General features: G+C 38.1%; 1 protein-coding gene across 5 annotated transcripts in view; it reads left to right on the top strand.

Annotated features, from left to right (window-relative positions):
* The window catches only part of ical1 (islet cell autoantigen 1-like), a 68,351-nt gene extending 46,247 nt beyond the window's left edge, over nucleotides 1-22,104 (top strand). For 4 of the 5 annotated variants that reach the window (XM_022675268.2, XM_049479076.1, XM_007230869.4 and 1 more), the window contains 10 exons: nucleotides 2,789-2,914; nucleotides 3,114-3,212; nucleotides 4,246-4,331; nucleotides 7,300-7,340; nucleotides 7,422-7,490; nucleotides 10,254-10,481; nucleotides 16,044-16,343; nucleotides 18,139-18,240; nucleotides 18,364-18,486; nucleotides 20,303-22,104. In XM_022675268.2, coding sequence (XP_022530989.2) covers nucleotides 2,789-2,914; nucleotides 3,114-3,212; nucleotides 4,246-4,331; nucleotides 7,300-7,340; nucleotides 7,422-7,490; nucleotides 10,254-10,481; nucleotides 16,044-16,343; nucleotides 18,139-18,240; nucleotides 18,364-18,485 — 1,173 coding nt within the window. In that variant the 3' untranslated portion in view covers nucleotide 18,486; nucleotides 20,303-22,104. The remainder of the gene's footprint in view (nucleotides 1-2,788; nucleotides 2,915-3,113; nucleotides 3,213-4,245; nucleotides 4,332-7,299; nucleotides 7,341-7,421; nucleotides 7,491-10,253; nucleotides 10,482-16,043; nucleotides 16,344-18,138; nucleotides 18,241-18,363; nucleotides 18,487-20,302) is intronic. The other variant, XM_049479077.1, reaches the window with a different exon arrangement.
* Nucleotides 22,105-22,812: the final 708 nt, after the last annotated feature.

The following is a 22,812-nucleotide window of genomic DNA, read 5'->3' as shown; positions in this document are numbered from 1 at the left end:
TTTTTTATCTTATATAACCTTTAACCTATACCCCTCATTAGATGTATTAAATTTGTGACAAAATGGAGTGACACCTTGGCATGCATGATAGTGCTGCATTGATTCACAACATAAAGCAGCTTTAATAGTGTCTAAAAACACCATTTTTCACAAGTGTGTTCATTATTGTAGTGAGTACAAGAAATGTGTGGTTTGGGACGCAGCCATGGAATTCTCTTGAGAGCGAGCAGCAGCTACAGTGATAGAATAACTGAAACTAACATCACTGTCTGTAAATTGTTTAATTATTTTGCTTCCACTACACTGATAAAGTCTAGTATTTATTTTTTAGTATAAATATCAGTACTCCATTTTAGGTAAAGAGTTGTTATGATATAAGAGAGACCTATTAACACTGAGGGATTGTTTTTTGCAGAGTAATAATAGCATGAAGTTTATATAGTGTGTGTTTTTAACAGAAGATTATAAAGGACAATATTGAAATGTTATATATTGATTTTATTTCATTATTTTTTGTTTAATTTTTTTGAAGAAACAAAGAAAAGTCCCTTTGGAATAATCAAGTCATTAGATTAATTGAAAAGCTGGATTAATTCAAACACAAAGTTGTCGGCTTTATTGATTGTAATCCAACAAACAAACGTAGGTTTTTAGTGTAAACAGTAGTAAAAATCAGACCTGCCACTCCTTTTTTTAAATATATTTTCTTCATGTCTTAAAGTATAACATGATAAATCATTTGTCTTACAATTGATTTTTTGGCAGAATTTTACCAGGATAAACCTTCCTACCACTAGTGTTTGTTCTGTGGTGTGGCTTCAGGGGTTTTAGCTGCTGGATGGAAAGTGGAAGAGTGAAATTAGGAGTGAGTGGGAGAGAGAGAGAGAGAGAGAGAGTGTGTATGAGATAAGGAGTGTGATTGAGGGAGAGAGAGGAAATAAAGAGAAAGCAGTAGGCAGGGGTAGGCATGGTTACGGCTGGTGTTGAGTGTTGTTGGCTTTAGAAGTGTTTACAGGCCGGGGCCGGGCTTTTGGAGGGTTCAGCTCAGACTGCTCTCTGATTTCCTCAGTGCTCTGCTGGGCTGCAGGTTTACAAAAGAAACAGTAACTGAGATCTGGTTACACACTCACACACACACATACACACACACACACACAGAGAGCTTTGTCTGGGCCATAATGGTCACACAAACTGTGGAGTGCGTGTGAGAATGTGAGTGCAGGATGTGGCTTAGGGTTGGGCGGTAAATCAAGTTTTTGAGAAATTAAAATATGAGACACAAAAAGACACCATTTATATCTATATAGATCATGTTGCATTCTAATTAGATCTGACAGTTTGCCTTTCTCTTCTCCTAGTTTATCTCTGCACAACTTCTCTCCCTCACCAAACAAACACAACTCACAACTATTTATAGAAAATAAATAAATAAGACTTGAGCTGCATGTAAAAACTTGTCTACTTATTTACTTTTTTAAGCACTGTAGATGCACTTTTGCCAAAGCACATTGTATTTTGTGTCCCTTGTTTTTAGGCTACTTTAAGTGGGAAAACATTTTTTTTAAATAATCTGTTAATTTTTAATTAGTGTAATTTGAACTACCTTTTAGTTGTTGACAGTATAAAATGTTACTAGAAGTACTAGGTGGATTGATAAAAGTGCCAGAGTAAAATTTGGAACATGGAGCTTCAGATCAATGGGTCTCAGAAGTGTCTTTGGTTATTACCTTATGGGAGAAACAAATATTAAGATGTATAGATATAGAGAAAAAAGTGAGATATTAGTTTAGATCCCTAATAGGGCTAGGGCAGTTGAGTGTAATCTTTTTTTAATCTTTTTTATTTTTAATTCTGTTAAATACATATTTCTTAAGTTCCGTGTCCAATCTGCAACATGGAAGCAAATTGGATATCCATTTCAGAAGCGAGCAACTTCTGAACCCACCCATTGGTCTTGTGAGCAAAAGTATTGAAAGACGTGACTGTCAGTCATATGTTGTCTCATTCAGCTTTTAATATCAAACCCAATACAAATGTATTTCGTATACAGCAGAAATAAAAAAAAGGATGGGCCTCACAATATTTTTGAGTGGGAGTGTATAAAGGTATCCAACAAAAGTCAGCACATACCTTAAATGAATCAGGACTATTCAATTGTGTTTTGTGCACAATTCTTCTAAACTGGCCACTGGATATTCAACAAGACATCTAATGGCAAAAAACTTTGAGGATGTGAGAAACCGAATTGTTGCTTTGTATGAAGATGGCTAAGCATACAAGAAGATGAGACACCTTGAAACTGAGATACAGCACAATGGCAAAGGTCATACAGCAGCTTTTTTCAGGTCAGATTCCACTCTAAATAGGCCTCCCCAGGGTCGGCCAAAGGGGTCAATTCTACATATTCAATCCCATATCCAGAAGTTTGATTTAAATAATAGATGCTGCCAGCTTTCTGCATAGGTTGAACTGCACACTGTATCAACTCTGTCTGTATGGCTGTTGTCCCAGAAGGTAACCTCTTCTGAAGCTGATGCACAAGAAAGCCTGCACACAGCCTTACTGGAACCATGGAGACCAAGATCACTATATATGCATTTTTTTTAAATCTGCCACTACTAATGCATTTTGTCTGTGTGTGAAAATATGAATTTTGTTTAGCTTGAAAATCTCTTTGACTATAATGATATATATTTTTGCCTTATCAATCTGCCTTGATTGGCCTATATGCTGCAGAAACATAATAAAAGTTTTTACCTCATTTTTTTATGTGTACATATGCATGCAGGTGCAGGCACAGGTGAGGGGGACAAAGGTGCAGTTTGATAAACTGAAGAATGACGTGTGTCAGAAGGTGGACATGCTGGGGGCCAGTCGCTGTAACATGTTGTCTCACTCTCTCTGCACTTATCAGGTACTCACACCATTCTTTTCTCTTTTCTTCCCTATTTTACTTCCATCTGTTTCTCCATCTCTTTCCCCTCACACTCTCTCCTCTCCATCTGTCTTGCTGATTCTTTCCCTTCATCTGTCACAGCCTGAACTCGCAGTAGTGAGTGTTTTTTTGCCATGTGTAAAGTTTTGTGTGTTTTGTGATTGTGCGCCCCTTGTAGACCACACTGCTGCAGTTCTGGGAGAAAACGGCACACATCATGTCTGGCATCCATGAGGCCTTCAGAGGATACGTGCCCTATCAGTTCACTACCCTTAAGGTACGTAACAAGTGTGATGGAGTCCCAGTGAAAACAGAATTCTGTAGAGGTGCACCCATCATGAATATTCCTTGTATGAGCAGCAACTATAGCCCTTTTAAATATATTAATATTGAAGCCTAAAGGATAATATTAATGCACACTGAACTGAATTTATTTGTTAACTAGTGAAAGAAGGAAATTGTGGTTGATTTTAATACTCTAGTGCCTCTAATGGCTTCATGAATAACATATTGTAATTTAATATCAATCTTTTGTTTTAGTTGTGCAATAGAGATTTTGAATCTCTTTGAATACTTATATTTTAAGTATTTTAGGACCATTTTATAGTGTTTATGGAAATATTAAAAAAGAAAATAGTTTTGAAAAGGAAGCCATGTCAAAGTTGTTGGCGTCTCTTTAACATTCTTCAGCTGTTTTTCTGGTGATGAAGTCTGATTTCTTCATATATAGTGTAATTGTGTGAGACAAAGTAGACCATATACTATTAAAAAGCCTTAATTTAAAGCCTTTATATGTTTTATATTATACATACTTCTAACAGTACAGTAATTCACAGACCTATATTAAAGCCCAGTCATGCAAAAAGATATACTGTAAAACCGTCTGCAACCTGGCAAATACAATAATATACATTTTTGGTCATACCGCCCAGCACCACTTTAGAATAATGAAAAAATATTTATTAGATAAACTGATAAGAAATATTGCTAGGTGCGATACTACTTTGAACTAACCTGACAACAGCAGTATATTACAGCTTATTTTTGATGTTAACAACCACAAAAATGAGCTGTAATATACTGCTGTTGTCATACAATAAACTAGAATTCCTATTTTTGCCTTTTTTCACTGATAATCTGACAAATAATACACCGATTGAAATGTTCCACAATTTTTGCCTTGATTTTCTATGAAATTGAAGGGTTTTTTTCCTACTGTAAAGTTTATTTGAGACTTCGATACAGTATTTTTGTATTATGTTATGTATTACAATATACAATGCAATTATTCATTTATTCTTGTGGTTTAGGAGCTAAGAGACCCGCTGGAGCACCTTTCAGAGGGACCGTCCTCAGAGGAGCGCAAGGATAAGAATAAACAGTCTAAAGCAGACAAGTGAGCATCCTCACATCACCCTGCTGTCACCAGAACTCTTCTGAATTCTGTCTTCCTGTCAAAAACATGAATCACCAACTTATCTCACATTTACCTCACTCACAACTTTCAGCAACATTCTCCACAGCTTCATTCTTCTCTTCTCATTCTTGCTCCTCTCCTCTCCTGATTTCATTGCCTCCATCTCAGAGCTGGTCTGAACAGGCGACAGGCCTCTGTGAAGGCTTTACTTTCTGACCTGTGAGTGACACTGTGTGTGTGTGTGCGCGCGCGTGTGTGTGTGTATGTGTTTGGGGCTAGTGATATACATTGACTACAATGTATATTAGTTTTAGTCACATTTAGTCTTTAGGTTTAGTCTAGTTTTTGTTGATGGAAACTGAAAACATTCCAATATTTATTCAAGGAAATACAGTGCCTGGCTAAAAAAAAAAAGTTGTCACCAAAAAAAAGGCCTCTCACACTAATATTTTGCTGGACCGCCTTTACGTTTGATCGCGGCACACATTAGCTGTTGCGTTGTTTCAATAAGCTTCTGCAATGTCAAGATTTTTTTCAATCCAGTGTTGCATTAATTTTTCACTGAGATCTTGCAGCAGCATTGATGATGGTAGAGTCTGACCACTGCACAAAGTCTTCTCCATCCAGCACATCCCAAAGATTCTCAATGAGAATAAGGTCTGGACTCTGTGGTGAACAATCCATGTGTGAAAATGATGATCTCATGCTCCCTGAATCACTCTTTCACAATTCTAACCCCATGAATTAACATTGTCATCTTGGAATATGTCTGTGCCATCAGGGAGGAAAAAATCCATTGATGGAATAACCTGGTCTATATTCAGTATATTCAGGTAGTCAGCTGACCTCATTCTTTCAGCACATACTGTTGCTGAATCTAGACCTGACCAACTGCAGCAACCCCACATCATTTACTTACTTAAATCCAGGTTAAACCCTTTTTTTATTTTGGCCAGGCAGCTTATTTAAATAAGTTTAAGCATGCATGTATATATATATAATTCTACATTAGTTAACTTGCCAAAATGTACAAATGTTTTAAAGTAGGCATATTCTTTGATCTGGCATTTTGACAATTTCAGTCAGGTTGTCACTGAAATCTGAAATTGATTTTGCTGCAGAGCTCTATCTGCACATAAACATAGTCCTTTCAGCCAGTCAGCCAGTCAAATCAATATATATATATTTGATTTGATTAATCACAGAATATTGTTTTGATGTAATTTATTATTAAGTGAGTGACAACACTAAGATAAAAACAAGTTAATTTTGCCAATCTAAAGCTGATTCTATCACATGTTCACTGTTTGACATTTTTACTTGAAACAAAAAAAAATATATATATATATATTTTTTTTTTTTTTTTTATTAAGCAATTGTTATCCTCTAAGAAGTTGCTGGCCACATTTTTAAAAGGGGAGGATTTGTACACATACTATTCTTTCAAGTTTGGCAGGTCTGCATTTCTTAAATAATTGCTTAAAATTGTTGCATTTTAAAACATTTTAACATCCGACCAACTCTGGAGTGGTTTATTTTAGGTGAGAACGTGGTCTGACCTCGATTGACCCGCAGGTTTGAGCTGAGCTGCATTTGCATGTGTAGTAGAAGCTAGTATATTACTCAGATTATTACTGCAGCTATCAACTAATGCCATCTCTGCTGCTGCTCCACAACACAGCACCTTCTTCCTGTAATTAACTATATTAACACTGTTCCAGTCAGCTATGACCAGTAAGAAGAGAGAACGTTGTGCATGATTTGTTGTGATGCATTTGGTCGTACTTGGACTTTTTATTATGCCAAACCCAAACCAAGCCAAACTCTCTCGCTCTCTGTCTTGTTGTGACGGTTGTTTTCCCTCAGAGACAGAGAGGAAGTGAGTCAGTAGATTAGCGTCTGTTGTGTGGTTAAATACAGACTGTACAGTAGCAGATCTTTACACACACCTACACAGAACCAGTACCAGTACCAAGTGTCAGTAAACAAACAGGCTGACACCCTTTTGTTTGTGTGTGTCTGTGTGTGTGTTGTCTTGTCTCTGATGGTGTTTGTGTGGAATTTCTGAATTAGAACTTAATTTGCTAAGTATAAAAGGGCGTTTTCACACCTGTACTTACTTTTGATGCTACAGATCAGTTGATGACCTAGTTTACTTCTCACAGGCATAAACCTAAATGCACCTAAAAGATGCACCAATAAACTAAGCAAGCACATTGTCTTCTCTGATTGGTCAGAGCTGTCTTTCACAGGAGCAAGAAAGTGCTGTAAATATAGGTAGAAGATTCAGTGTTTCAGCATGTATATCTGTGCATTGTAAAGCTGCCATAGTCATAATGATATTTTTTCTTTTCAGTTTATACGATACGATACGAGCTGGGTGATATGGTAAAAAAAAAAAAAAAAATTATATCACAAAATTTACAGATATTTTCGTGATACACATAATTTATCATATTTTGACACAAAAATGCATCAGCAGTGGCGGATTCTGCTATTCACATGCTTTTTCATGCAGAGTACAGTGATTCCTATTTGATATTTTTCAATTAAATTAAACAGGATTTTTTTTTTACACTCTCTGCAAGGAAATGTACAGTTGTATCAGTGTTCTTTTAAGTAATGATGATATCATCGATATGCATTATGCTTACTAAATCTATTTTGATATGAAAAACTGTCAATATATTCTCTAGCTCTAATTAAATTAAAACCACTGTTTATAAACAAAGTTGACACCACAGCTTTGTTAAGGGACGTTAAGGGACTCTTCTTGCTAAGGAAACAAACCCAGTACTGGGTTCAGAAAAACTTACGCTATATCCATATATTATACAGTTGTATAATTGTGTATAATTGTGTTGAATTGTGACCAGGATAAAATCAAACAGTCAAACATTCCCTCATGTGCAAATAAGAGATTTATATGGATGGTTTTATCTTTCAGTCTTGTGTCTCTGGAGGAGGATCAGTCAGCTGCTGTAGCTGGTATGTATCTGTCAGACACATGTTAAGATAGTGCTGTTTCTGAAGTTCACCACATGCTGATGACATGCACTTCTCCTTCAGGTTCTGCTCTGGGCAGCGATGGTCAGAGTAAAGACTCATACAGCTCTTTATGTGCAAGCTTGGACTCAGGTAAGAACCTATACATCAGACAATACAAAAAAGCTTATATTCACCAATACTATAATACATTATGATAATATATACAATATACATCATGATAATATATATTATGACCACCTCCTTGTTTCTACACCTATTATCCATTTTTTGCTTCACTGATCTCATATAGGACACTATAATTACAGAAAATATTTTTTTATTTCTTTGCACACTTTATTATTTTGTATACTACAACTATAGCTACAAGTGTAATTCGGGTAACAAGGACTAAGAAACACTGTGTATAACCCTGCATTCACACTGGCAGATGATGGTGATATGCGCCTATTCATTTCCGATGGGAGGGCACAATTTGTAGCCATGACAGGCGAGAGTGTGACAAGTGACAAACAAAGTTAAAATGTTCTCAACTTTATCCGAATTAATTATGACTGTGAAGTAACATTGTATACCAATGTTTGATTCGTAACATACTTTGTTCATATCCCCAGCAGAGGATTGTAAACACCATTTTTGCTCTTTTCATTAGATATGATGCAGTTTTGTGCAAACGCAGGGAAATTTGGAGAAAAATAAAGCTTGGAAGAAAGTAGTACATAGCTCAATAGGTGGCTTACTAGTATACTAACCATCCACACTCATACACGCCCACTTTCTAACAACCTTAAACACCCACTAGTGACAAACATGGGCCGACACAATCGTCTTGTCATCTGCCAGTGTGAACGTAGCATTACAGCCAGGGTGGTGGCAGTGGAGCTTACAGGAAAAGCCTACAAACTGCAGGTTCAAGTTCATTTTTACACTCTACTCGTATAATTATAAAAATTATATAAACCATTCGGTGCCCAGACTACATAGCAAAAAAAAAAGAAATTTGAAATTACTAAGAAAATCTTGTTTTATGGTATGTACCGTATTTTTCGGACTATAAGGCGCACCGTATTATAAGACGCACTATCAAAGAACGCCTATTTTCTGCTATTTTTCCATACATAGGGCGCATCGCATTATAAGGCGCGTTAAGTGACACTAGAAAGGGTGCCTATATCAAAGTGAACAGGGGTGGCGCCATGTTTCCCTTCCCCCACCGGGGGTGGTCGCTTGCCGGTGGAGCGTCTCAGTATACAAATCTAGCTATTTCAAAGTCAAACGAGTGCTGGATATTAATCTACACAGATTCCTCTCCTGAAAACTGTTTATTTGGGTGAGTAACGTGCTTCAGTTTATTTACAGTAAGCTTAGATTTCCAGATGTCCACTAAGGCTTGCTGCACCAGCGTTAGCATAGCTATCCGCTAGCACGCTAGCTAGTCACCTAAACTAGTAAAGTTAACCCAAACTTAAACGACAGCGTTACACTGAGTAATCCTGCGTGTTCTGGTAAGACAGTGAGATGTTAGCTAGTGATTCGTCCCCCGTAGCTTGTTTTAACACGGTAAACAAGCAGATCACAGGCTGATAAAACTCACCTCTGAGAGAGTTAGCGCTTAGTATCTAGCTAATGCTAGCCAGGCAAAGCAGCACAGACTTACAGGCCGATAACTCACCTCTGAACGGTGAACGCTTAGCGATTAGCATCTAACTCTAATAATACTGCTCCAGCAGTATTAAAAGTACTAAATTTAGATAATACTGATCTCTGAACAGTGAAAAAGCTAGCTAGCTTAGCGGTTAGCATCTAGCTAATGCTATTGCTGCTCCAGCCACGGAGCTGCACGGCTCTGCACGGAGTGTGTGTTTACTTTAGATAATTTAGATAATACTGATCTCTGAACAGTGAAAAAGCTAGCTAGCTTAGCGGTTAGCATCTAGCTAATGCTATTGCTGCTCCAGCCTCGGAGCGGCACGGCTCTGCACGGAGTGTGTGTTTACTGCTCCTTACACCTGACGGGTAAAATTTAGATAATACTGATCTCTGAACAGTGAATAAGCTAGCTAATGCTATTTGCTGCTCCAGCCTCGGAGCTGCACGGCTCTGGACTCTGTATAGCACTGAAACTCTGTATAACGCTGCACGGAGTGTGTGTTTACTGCTCCTTACAACCTGACGAGTAAAATTTAGATAATACTGATCTCAGTGAATAAGCTAGCTAGCTTAGCGGTTAGCATCTAGCTAATGCTATTGCTGCTCAGCCTCGGAGCTGCACGGCTCTGGACTCTGTATAGCACTGAAACTCTGTATAACGCTGCACGGAGTGTGTGTTTACTGCTCCTTACAACCTGACGAGTAAAATTTAGATAATACTGATCTCAGTGAATAAGCTAGCTAGCTTAGCGGTTAGCATCTAGCTAATGCTATTGCTGCTCAGCCTCGGAGCTGCACGGCTCTGGACTCTGTATAGCACTGAAACTCTGTATAACGCTGCACGGAGTGTGTGTTTACTGCTCCTTACAACCTGATGAGTAAAATTTAGATAATACTGATCTCAGTGAATAAGCTAGCTAGCTTAGCGGTTAGCATCTAGCTAATGCTATTGCTGCTCAGCCTCGGAGCTGCACGGCTCTGGACTCTGTATAGCACTGAAACTCTCTATAACGCTGCACGGAGTGTGTGTTTACTGCTCCTTACAACCTGACGAGTAAAATCCATACAAAAGGCGCACCGTATTATAAGACGCACTGTCAATTTTTGTGAAAATTAAAAGTTTTTAAGTGCGCCTTATAGTCCGAAAAATACGGTATATGTTTGGCTTTTTTTTAAGTTAAAGCTGTAAAATTTTATGAATGTATTTGCAGTATTACTTTCATTAATGTGACCACATCTATGCAGCCTCACTTGAGCCCTCAGGCCCCATCAGTGGACTCGGCCTAGATGATGACCTGTTACTCATGGCCTCAGAGCCTGTCCCAACCCTGACCCCTGGCATGATACCACCTCAACCGATACCCCAGCCCCAGGGCTGCCCAGAGACCACCCTGACCCCTGCTGAACAGCTGACCACTGTCCTGCAGGGGGAAAGCCATGAGGCCTTTCCCAGCATGCCTCTGCCTCACACGGGTATAAATCCAGACCTCGCTTCCTCTGCCCTCAGCTCTCCTGCTGCCTTACTCAGAGCTCTCTAAACTGTGTCTAATTCTGACCTCTGCTCACCTTTTAATCCCTTTCTTCTGTCTCAGTCCTCCTTCGGTAATGTGCTAGATGCTCTCCTTAGTATCTAAAGTGATGGCTCAGTAAAGAAAATACTCTGGACAAATGTGCCGTACGGACGGTTAATCAGCCTGGCTGTAGTATCTTTAGTTTTTAGCATATTTGCCTTATTCTATTTGAACTACCAGTAGCTTTTTAGCCCTTCCTCCTTTCTCACACTCTTTTGAGGTTGTAGAGGAATGGGGCGCTGATCGTTATGATGTAATCAAGAGTTACTTCATAGAACATCTCTACGCAAATAGTTTTAGCTGGAAGTTGGGTTCAGATAGTCTAAGCTGGTCTTTAAACCAGACATCCAAAACATACCCTGTACTGGTAAGCTAACTGGTTAACCAGGTTTTGGCCAGCATAGTGTAGTGTATGTTAAATTTAATTGTAGTCATGTTGGTTGACCAGCATGAATTTGTAGGGCATGCTGGTCATATTGGATATGTAGCATGGTTGAGTTGATCATGTTTGCAGAGCAGCTAAACCGTTAAACTCAAATGAAAACATACGCTATACTGGTTAAATTGTAAGTGAATCGAGACTTGTAGCTAAAAGGGTAATAAAAAGGCATTGGTGTGGGTCTGGTGAGCAGTGGCATATTATTATTAGAGCTGTTTAGAGAGGGTGATATCCCAGATATTTCATTAATACCACAGGGAACATGAGTAACTGTGGAACAATGGTATAATAATACTGGTAAAAGCCTTTCACGTCCCCTTCCTTTCACAAACAGTCTGGCTGGGGAGTTTAGATCTAGGCCCAATGGCTCTTTAGCTCATTACTTCCTTCTGCCACTGTTGAAATGGAATCATGACATGCTGTACAGACACTTCTTATATATTGCTTCTAAAATCATATTTTCCTTCCAACATCTTTCAGACGACTGGGACACTTTTTTTTCTGCTTCTTCTTTCCACGTTCCTTTCCAGCTGATGAATCATATGAAGCTGATTTTACACCAGAAGTGACACAGTTGTGCAACTATTACATTTATCACATTGCTCGCCGTAAAGTTTTGCGGACTAGAATACATTTACACACATATACATTTATGTATGGACCATGTAATTTATTTTACTCCAATCTTGGAAGCTCAGAGTGTATTATTAGTATCATGACATGTTGTATTAATTACTATTAGTCAGATATGATATGATGTTTTCACAATATATAGGAAAAATGGCAATATCAGGTTTTTACAATATTCTGCTGTAGGGGTGTGATGAGACACTAATATCACGAGACGAGACGAGACACAATACTGGGTTCACGAGAACGAGACAAGACTAGATTTAAAAATAAAATTTTAAAGAAAACCTCAAAGGTGATAAATGGGAAAACTAGAGTTTTATTTGACAAAATCATATAACGCAAATTTAACAGACTGGTTTTTCTCAAATATTGATTTTATAAGAAACAGAAATAATAATAAGAATAAAAAAAATAAAAAAATCTAGGTCTTATATAGTGCAAACAATAAGTGCAAACCACAACCAGTCATATTAAGCCTATGGTTTGTTTTCTTCTTCTAAATCTCTTGTAATTTAACTATGCATAACCATAACCAGTCATATTAAGACTATGCTTGAAGTGCAAACAGAACATGTTGTTAAATACAGTACAGAGATAAGAGATTAGTACAACTGCCTATGAAACAGTCACGTGTAGGATCTATTTACAGTATTTACATATGGTTTATGTCTTGTTGGTCACTCTGTTACCGTTTATTGTTTCCACTGGAGCCAAAATGCAGCCAGACATACAACCCTCTATGGGTTTTTGTCAGTTATAAATGACAGAAGGAAAAATAACAAAATTCATAGACCTGCAACCAATCATATTTTGTTTAAATCTATCACATGACTTTTACTTTAGCCAATAAAGTTGAAGAGTTTCATCATGTGACCAAATTTTTAGTACCCAGGGGGAAGTAAGTGAGACAGTGCCATGCTTTGGGCCACATAGTAGATAGATGCAATGGTAAGTTCATTTTGAGGTAAATAATGTAATTAGGTCCCTTCCAAAAAATTTTGCTTTTAGCTCAATATGTTTACTAAACTATTTACTCATTTTAACAGTAGTTTAATCAAATTAATTGCTCTTTTCAACCAAAAAAACATATGTCATGTAGAACTAACAATGTACCATAAGGGGATAAAAAAATGTCCAACAATGTTGTACCATTTTAGCTTTTTAGAGTCAGATGCAATGAACAATATTATGTCTTTAGGATTCCAGTACTTTTTATGGAAAGAGGAGAACACCTGCTCTACCTATTCCTGAGAGTAGTGAAGACAGCGAGGGCAGCAGCTCAGATGATGAGATTATAATAAATGTGAAAACAGGACAGGATCAGATATACAGTGATTCAAGTGAGCAGAGTGAGGCTGAAGATGAGGGTCAGGATGAAGGTCAGTCAGGGTCAGCAAGTCGTAGGTTGCTATGGAAGACTCCTGCTCGTGTCCACTATCCTGCACCAGTGTGGATAGGTCAACTTCCATCAGTGTCAGAGGTCCTCACTCCAACTGAATACTTCAGACAGATGTTCACCCCTGAGTGTCTTCGGCACATTGTTGAACAATCTAATCTGTACTCTGTGCAAAAGGATGTCAACTCACCGCTGAATTGCTCTGAGAAGGAGTTGGAGCAGTTTATTGGGGTTGCTTTTCATATGTCTATCTATGGGAACCCAGCAACACGAATGTGCTGGCAGGCTGGCACACGCATTGACAAGATTGCAGATGTAATGCCTATGAGAAGTTGGGAGCAAATCAAAGCCAACATTCACTTCAATGACAACAGTCTGGACCTTAGCCCCACAAACCCATGCAGAGATCCACTCTTCAAGTTGAGGCCCTTGCTCAATTTTGCTCTTGACACCATGAACAACATTCCAATGGATGAACATCTCAGTGTAGATGAGCAAATAATTCCTTACAAAGGAAAGAGTCGCCTGAAATTGTACAACCCAAGCAAGCCCCATAAGTGGGGTTACAAGGTATATTTACTCTGTGACTCCAAGGGCATTGCATACAACTTTGAGTTCCATACAGGCAAGATCCAACCAGTGATTGGAATGCCAGACCTTGGTGCCAGCAGCAACATAGTCCTGAGAGTGGCATCCATTGTACCACAAGGGCAGAACTTCAAGCTATATCATGACAACTGGTTCACAAGCACAGGCCTTGAAATGGAAATGGCAAAGAAGAAGATATACTGTCTTGGCACAGTGAGGGCCAACAGACTGAAGGGTTGTTCACTGAAAAGTGACAAGGATCTGAAGACAATTGGTCGCGGCGCTTTTGATGAGAAAGTAGCCACTTTTGAGGGTGGGCAGCTCATTGCATGCAAGTGACAGGACAACCGCACAGTGACAATGCTGAGCACATTTGCAGGGGCCTATCCAACTTGCAAGGTGAAGAGATGGGACAGGAAGCTGAGTAAGGTCACAGATGTACAATGTCCATCCTCTGTTGTGACCTACAATAAGAACATGGGAGGGGTGGACTTGATGGATTCATTGATTGCCCTGTACCGCACAAAGATAAGATCTCGAAAGTGGTATTTACGCATCTTCTTTCATCTCATGGACATGCTCTGCGTAAATGCATGGCTTTTGTACCGCAGAGACTATCATGCATGTGTCCAAAAAGGAAAAGAAGAGCTTGGTCTGAGAGAGTTCAAGTCATCAGTGGCCGAAGTGCTCTGTAAGCAAGGATCAAGCAGTCAGCTAAAGCGTGGCCGGCCGAGCTCTGAGAGTTCTGACATGAGACGGCAGAAAAAGAGGGAAACAAAGCCCCAACAGGAAGTCAGGAAAGATGGCATGGCTCACTGGCCATACTATTCAGACAAGCAAGGACGTTGCAAGAAACATGGATGCACAGGCCAAACCAGAGTAATGTGTGAAAAATGTGGAGTCCACTTATGCTTCACGCCCAAGAAAAACTGCCTACGAGATTTTCATACATGAACTCCAAAGTTTGATCAAGTCAAATGAGATGAAAGAAATGATTTCATGATTATATGAGTTTAAAAGATAGTTTTGAAAGATTTTATGATAGTTCAGATTACAAAATGTTTTGTGGTAACCTCCTTACGTCCGAGTGTTCGTCCGAACTATTTTTCTATTTTTCTAACTATTTTAACTTTTTTAAATTGCCAAAAAATTGCAGATAAATCTTTCTATCTAAAAAATATTGTTTAATGTTATGTTTAAGGTGTTATCTTTTTATCCTACATAAAATAAAATGATTTCTGAATGGTATTATGACTTGGAAAATCTTTATCTCTAATGGGTCAAAGTAATTTATAAATGACATCCATAAAAATTCAAGGTCAAAGGTCAAAATTGAGAAATTAAAATTAATTACTGAATTTGACTTAAAAGACATTAAAAATAACTAGTTGTGGAATTTTTTAAACGTTATATTCTTAAATACTCCCATAGAGGGTTAAAAACGGGGGTATGCAGCCAATGCGACGCATAGGGGCGCTGCACTAAAGGGGGCGCCAAATGAAAGCCCCAAATACTTTTTGTTTCAGGAGAAACAGCCAATCAGCTTGCTGGTTTTGCGGAGCGCGGTGGGCTAGTAATGACAGAATGAATCTCCTCCACCCCCCATAAGATCTCGTCACACTCCTATTCAGCTGTCGTAACGCATATTAAATTAGCAGTAAATAAAGCCGTTCAGATCAGCAGTTGAGCTGCCATTGTTGGGCCCTTGAGCATGGCTGTTAAAATGCAGAAATTTGGTGTGATGAGTACAAATAAGTCATGATAAGTTGACCGACAAACACAAAGGAAATTACCACTCAATCATAAATCAGTTATGCAGTTTGTTGTATGGTGCCCTTTATTCACATGTAGACAAATTGCATAAACGTGACTTATCAGCTGTAGTTTTGTTTCTGCACAAGTCAATCGAGTTATCGTGACTTAATTTTTAGATGGCAGTGTCCGGAGAACTAGCTCCAGCCACTTTGTGTATAAACAGTCTTAATTTAATAAACTACCTGTTCACTTTTAAAGTGCTTCATTTAAAAAAAAAACTCTCTGTATTTTACCAATGGAGTGTTGAGCTACTTTGAGCTTGATAATGGTGTAAAAATAACTCTCTGCCTGTGTCGCTTGTCTATTCACACAGACGATTCTAGCCAGTCATTGGCGGTCACTTCTCTGTTCACTGTGTTATAATGCCATGTATTATGTATTTCCAGTACATGCGTGACACTGTGGTTCAACCTCACTCACAAGATAACACCTCACTGCTTATACAGATCAGTTTGCTGTCTCGAGACTTTTGGCATGTCAGTGTTTTATCTCAGTTCAGGTTATTTCAGTTGTGTAGGCTTTCATGGAAAGAGTATGCAGTTTATATTTTGATATATTTGACCTATAATTTGAACAGAACTATCTGGCTCTAGTTGGCAGGGACCTTCTGTCCGGTCTCCCCCCGCAGTCTGGAGATGAAGACGAGGAAAGAGAGCGAGGTGATCTGGCTTTTCTGCAGGACCTGCTGAGCCCTGGAGCCTCCAGCGGGACCGATGACTTCAGCAAGGCGTGGCAGGATGCTTTCGGCTATTTCGAGCCCCCTGCAGCTGCCCCCTCTACCACACACAATCCTGCGACCAGCAATCCCACGGCCCCCCGGTCACCGTCCCAGCCTGCCAGCCCCACCGGCTTCCTGCCCTCACAGCTCTTGGACCACAGCCTCAGCACCACAGGTCAGAATCCTCCACACACACACTAACTGTGACTGAAATTAATCACTACTCCTTTATTCAGGGTGTTTGTGGAGCCTAAAAATGTATACTATTTGTTTACCTAAAGAACCTTAATTTGGCTCAAACTGTCTTAAATCCATTTCCCAAGGTCTTATAATGCCAAAGGCGGTACAGTTAACTTTTAGTTTCATCTTTGCAAATTAAACATTTTTGTTTTTCAAAATCTGCTAATTAGCAATTAATAAAATTTATATAAAATTAATAAAAATAAAATATATATAATGTAATGTGTATTGTGGTATGCCAGGCAAATAAACAGGTCAAAGCTTTTTTTTTCTACTTTATTGTAATATCTCAGGGTTTAAGTTTTTTTTTTACACCTGTAGTAGGTTTCTATGGGCTGGATCAGTTGATGGGTTTGATTACTTGGAGAGTTTTCTCCCTCTGTTTGATTTGGTTTTACACAGGCACAAACCTAAACTAACCCTAAGGCTGTGTCCTCTGATTGGTCAGAGCTGTGTGGTGCGGGAGCAAGAAATGAAATATTAAAAAAGTGAGAAGATTGTGTTCCAACGTGTGTATCTGTGCAGTGTGAAGCTGCTTTAACACAGAATGCTACATACAACGCTGCGCTTTCAAACTTCGTGTTTTTTTTTTAGTTCGTGCAGCGCAGATGTGCATGTAGTAAACGGAGTCACATGGCTGTAAGTAGTGAAGACAGCACAGACTGCATGTGTAAACAGCATGGAGCAGAGACAGTGTGTGTTCATAGCTGTGGTAATTAGCATTATCTGGCTAATATATCAGTTTAACTAAAATAAAAGGAGTATATATGATAGTTTGGTCAGATCCAGAGTACGTTTGGGCCCGGACCGAGACCACCTCCTCTAGCTAGTCACGGTCCGGTTGTTTTGATCCGCACCCGAGTGCGGTTACTGTTTTTACATCTGCTTAATTGAATCACACTAAGGGTACTAACGAACCAGAGTCTGTTTTAACCGGACAAAATAATGCTGGTGTGAAAACACCCTAAATTAATGGTTTTTAACACACAGAGAATGAGAGAGGGTAGTGAGTTGGTTATTAGATGTGATCTTTATTTCAGCATAAATAAGATAATAAGCATTATTTGTTTGTCATTTTTATAAGCCATGTTTAAAAAGATAAAATATAGAAAACAGTGAAGCAGAAGTTAATAGTCTTATTAAAAACAGTTTAAATATACAATAAAGTGTTTTAGCAGCTATAGAAGTTAAATGAGAGGCAGGCTAAGACAGAGACCAAAGAGCAGAGATTTAGATGTTTGAGTGGAGGTAAAGGGCTGTGGTAGGTGTTGGAAAGGCCCTGCAGTTGGAGTCATATCACACTCTGGAGGAATAACATTGTATCTGAGCGGGACACGTCGATAAAACTGATGTACATCAGGCTTAAACTCAAACAGACGTTCTCTGGACAGAACCAGGCAGCACTTAGTTTGAGCCGGTCTTGTTTGTTGCTGATCTTGCGTCTCTGTTCTGTGTCTGCCCTTTACGTTCCTTTCTTATGTTTTCAGTTTTGGTCTACTAAAGTCTACTAAATCGATTTTTGTAATTTGTGAGTCGATTCAGAATTGTCCACATCCAAATCGAGAACTGAAAATTTCCCCAACCCCTAATAGGGATTCATTTTAGTTACAGCTATCTTTCTCCTTACCCCAGCACAGTGACAGTCTGGATGGAGAAATGTATTGCAGTGTATTTTCTGCTGTGTTGGGTTCACTCACACCAGCTCTATCATGTTTGTTTGTGTTAATCAGGATGGGTGACTCCACCCATGTTTCAAGCCCTGCCCCTTCAGCCCCCATCCACTGGTGGTCAAATCCCAGCTACCCAAAACAGCCCAAGGACTTCAGCCAGCGGTAGGCATGCCTTTTTAATTCATAAAATCATATTAAATAAGTTAGTTCTTTATTATATTGGATTTTCTCATGCTGCTTTTCCTCATTCTTCTAATTATTGTGTTTTTTTGTTTGTGTCCGTAGCTGTAGAGCCCAAAAGTGGCAGCAGAGACATGTCTGCGTGGTTTAATCTGTTTGCTGATCTTGACCCACTCTCTAATCCTGATGCTATTGGACGAACAGATGAGGAACTCCTGAATGCCTGAGGTGTGTGCTGTGTTCATGTTTTACACACTGATACTGTATCGACTAGTATCGTGTCCCATGACTTTTGCCATGTCCCTTAGAAGATAAACAACGCTGCACTGACCTCTGGGAATATGCACATGGGGTTTACTACATTAAATGAGCTGTGCTGTCTATTGTGGGTGGACTGTATCACAGTACACGTGACCCTGTGCTATCAATCTGCACCCACTTTCAGACCTCACTCTAACTCCACTAATTCACTTCTTCTAGCCATGAGCATGCTGGACAGTCTATGTTCAGCCTGACTCACAAGATAACACCTCACAGCTTCTGACATGTCAGTGTAGTGGTCAAAGCAATACGTGATTTCTCTGTGTCAATCAAATATACTTATAATATAGTTCTGTGTGGAGGTTTTAGGCACATAAGCACATTATTTAAAACCTTTAAAACAGATGCATGTAAAAATAAATGCATCAAAAACGTTGAGATTTTTTTCCCAAAAATCTGAACAAAATAGTGAGCAAGTCTAAAGAACAAAACTCTGTTCTAGATTCCTCCTGGACATCCCCAGCCAGCTCCCAAGTGGATAAATAAAATTCTACCAGCAACTCACCCGATTTACCATCATTAAACTCATTAAACTGATGTACCAAACCAGATGCTGCTTTATCACTATAATACTATGAATACTATAATACTATAAGACTCCATGAAGAGAACTTTTGAGTTTTTTCTATGAACACAGTGATGTAAAATCACTTTTTATGATGATGTTTCTATTTATTCTTTCATTAGTAGTTCATAGAGTAATAATCACAATAATACCATCCAAGGAGTTTTTTTTTCCAGTCTAATTTCCCATTTACTGCTCTGAAAAAACATAATAGACCGCTTAAAATGATAAGTGTCTTTGATATTACTGAATTAAAAAAAAACTATAGAATACAATCAAGAGGAAGACAGATGATCACAACAATCAAACCAAGCTGAACTGCTTGAATTTTTTTGCACCAGGAGTGGCATAACGTTATCTAAAAGCAGTGTGTAAGACTGGTGGAGGAAAACATGCCAAGATGCATGAAAACTTTGATTAAAAACCGATTCTAAACTTTTAATTCTTTATGAATATAAACTTGTTTTCTTTGCATTATTTGAGGTCTGAAAGCTCTGCATCTTTTGTTATTTCAATCATTTCTCATTTTCTGCAAATAAATGCTCTAAATGACTATTCGTATTTGGAATGTTGTCTGTAGTTTATAGAACAAAAGAACAATTTTCATTTTACTCAATCATATACCTATGATACAGAAACTAAAGTGGGCTCTTCTTTTTTTCTAGAGCTGAATGCCTGAACACATTTGCACAAGACTGTGTGTGCTTGAATTTGCAAACATTGACCACTAGAGGGTGCACTGACTTTTTTTTTTTTTTTTAATGTGTGTATTTAGTGGTTTTATTTGGGGGGTATGGAGAGCTGTGATTAACGTGTTCATGTAGATCAACATGCTAAAGTAGTATTGACTTTTTCCACAGGACAATGCACATTATTACTGTCAAAATGAATCCGTATTGACAGATCCTTTTAAAAACAACCAAATACTTTCCTATAATGAGTACAGTGTTTTTTTTTTCTTTTGGTTATTTAACTTCTCATTGCCATCATCTAATTAAACTGAACTTGTCAAATTCTTTGTGACGAAATGTTCTCTATATGCTTAAAAAAGTATAACATTATACAATAATAGTATTTTTTTGTCAATAGAATATGATTTTATGATATTATATTGTCCACCTCTGGTGAGAACCTTTTCTGCACTCTTGTTTTCTTAAGGATTTGGGATGATAATCCATTAGGACTCCCTCTTTCATCACTGGACATGAAGAGAAGAAACAGTTGGATTTTACCTCGGCCTGAAACCACTCCCACTGAGCCAAGGATGGATCCAGGAGCCCGGATCCACATCTGAAAATATCCTGGAGTAATCTGTAATCACTGGGATGTCTGTGTGAGTGTGTGTGTGTATGTGTGTGTGTGAGAGTATTTGTGCTAACCTGCTGTACATTTCTTATAAGGATAAAATGGGTTTGGGGGGAAAAAAGACAAAAAAAAAAAAAAGACTGCACTATTCACTGTATATCAATATCAATATCAGTTTGTCGGAATATCCGCCTGTCTGAGAAGCACATGTGGAAGGAAATGAAGTTAAAAGCGAGCGGTCACTGGATTTCTCCCTAAAGGGGACCTACACTGTATTTTACACTGTACAGCCCGAGCTGCACTGCTGTGATCTTGTTGAAGTCTGTAAATAATCAATAATCTCTGTCTACATCTGAATTTAAAATAGAAGTCTTGAATGTCCAGAAACAGGGTCACTAAATCAGATAAAACATGTATTTTAAGACCACTATCGATATACTGAAAAAGAGTATATGTATCAGAGTATTTATTTTAAGGAAGGGTTGTCGTGTCCAAGGTTATATTGAAACAGCTGCACAGTACAGTTACAGATATGGAGCTTTAAATCTCACAAATATTTGAATCTGTGTTTTGTATATTTGAATATATCTATATATATATATATATATATATATATATAAGGCATGCCTCCTCCAATCCATAAAGTCAGACTCCGCCTCTTTCACACCTACCATCAATACAGCATCACTAGGCAGCCAACACACGATGTGGAAGGCACTGCATCCCCAGCTCTGATACATCAGCTAACAGACACCTGTGCTGGCCAGCAGTACAATGGGTGTACTAGGAGCATTATGAGAGTTGTAACATTTAAATCAGTCTACCACATTTTACCTCTGTCCTAATTTTGTACTAAATCAAGTTGTAGGTGGAATATATTTGAATTCACGGATTAGATTTAAACAAAAAATTAAGAATCTGTAAATTAATGTTATTGACATTTGTTTTTTTTTTCAACAGAAAATTTAACCCCTCATTCAAGTTCAAAATACAAAGAAGCATTGTTACAATTTAAATGTATGAATTATGCCATTAAATATGGAATAAAGCCCATTTATTCATATATACACAATGCTCATTTAAATACTTTTAAGCTTCATACCACAAAATGAAAGGAAAATGCTCTGAAAATGAACAAATGCATTTCATTAATTCCATGATCAGGATCTGAGAAAGCCCTCCTAATGCACAGCCAAGGATGTATAGAACATCAATCATCATTAATCATATTTTAGGGCTTAAACTGTTTATATTCTACTTAAAATAATGGAAAAGAATGTGTCAATAAGGTGCTTTGTCTTTAAATGGCAGGCTGCATTTCATGAACACTAGTGGTTAAAAGTTTGGAATCAATATTTTTTATCAATTTAAAACCAATGTGCATCCATTATCCATTATTCTATGTAGTTATATGTATATTTAAGTCCACCTTTTTTGTTATATATTAATTTGTTAATGAATGTAAAATAACCAATGTTATTATAACCAAATATGTTATAAGTTTTATGGTATTTAATTCCAAACTTTTAAATGCTGTTGTACATTAAAAGAAAAAGACTAAAACATCTTTGATTGAGGCTTTAACCTGTAATACACAGATATTACTCAAAGAATTTTGAGTTTTTTTGAAGTAAAAATTAAATATACACCCTCTACAGCAGGGGTCTCAAAGTAGCGGCCCGCGACGCGGTTTCATACGGCCCCTCACGGGTTAACAAAATAAACATACATCTGGCCCGCAATTCAATTTAATTATTTATGCTTTATTATGTTCGTTTTCATATTTTATCTTAACTTGTATTTTGGTGTGTGTGTGTGGTTTTTTTTTTTTTTTTTTGCTTACGCTGCGTTGCCTGCTTTAGTAGTCTTCAGTAGCCTTCAACAGTCTAACCTTGCTGCCGTGGTGTGTCCACTAAACTCCATAGTTATAAACATCCTGAGGTTAGCAGCGCGCTAACTGACCTGTTTATAATGTAATCCGAGCAGTGCCTCCGTGACGCTGCTCTAAACTGCTGCTGTTAGCTGCTTGGGCTGAAAGATGAACTGTAGAGAGCTGTATTATCCGGTTAGTGGGGTTATTTTATTTCATACACAGAAGAACTTACAAATGTTTTAAAAACGCTCCAGACTGGCTCAGCTGAGCCCTGTAGCCCGTGGCTGGGCTGCAGCTCCGACTAGTGGTTGGATGAGGAACTGCTAAATCTGAGGAAATGCTAAATCTGTCACAGCTCACAATTTTTGATTTTATATTTATTAAGCCTTATTTCAGTATCAAACGTTTTGATCAAAGTTAATATAACTTATAAATTAAAAGGATTTATGTTAATAGAGCAACAAGCAACCATTTTTCCATGCAACTGTAA

Source organism: Astyanax mexicanus, chromosome 5 (assembly GCF_023375975.1).
Source record: "Astyanax mexicanus isolate ESR-SI-001 chromosome 5, AstMex3_surface, whole genome shotgun sequence".
Lineage (NCBI taxonomy): Eukaryota > Metazoa > Chordata > Actinopteri > Characiformes > Acestrorhamphidae > Astyanax > Astyanax mexicanus.
Note: the sequence above shows the minus strand (reverse complement) of the source record. Positions and strands in the feature narration are given on the sequence as shown.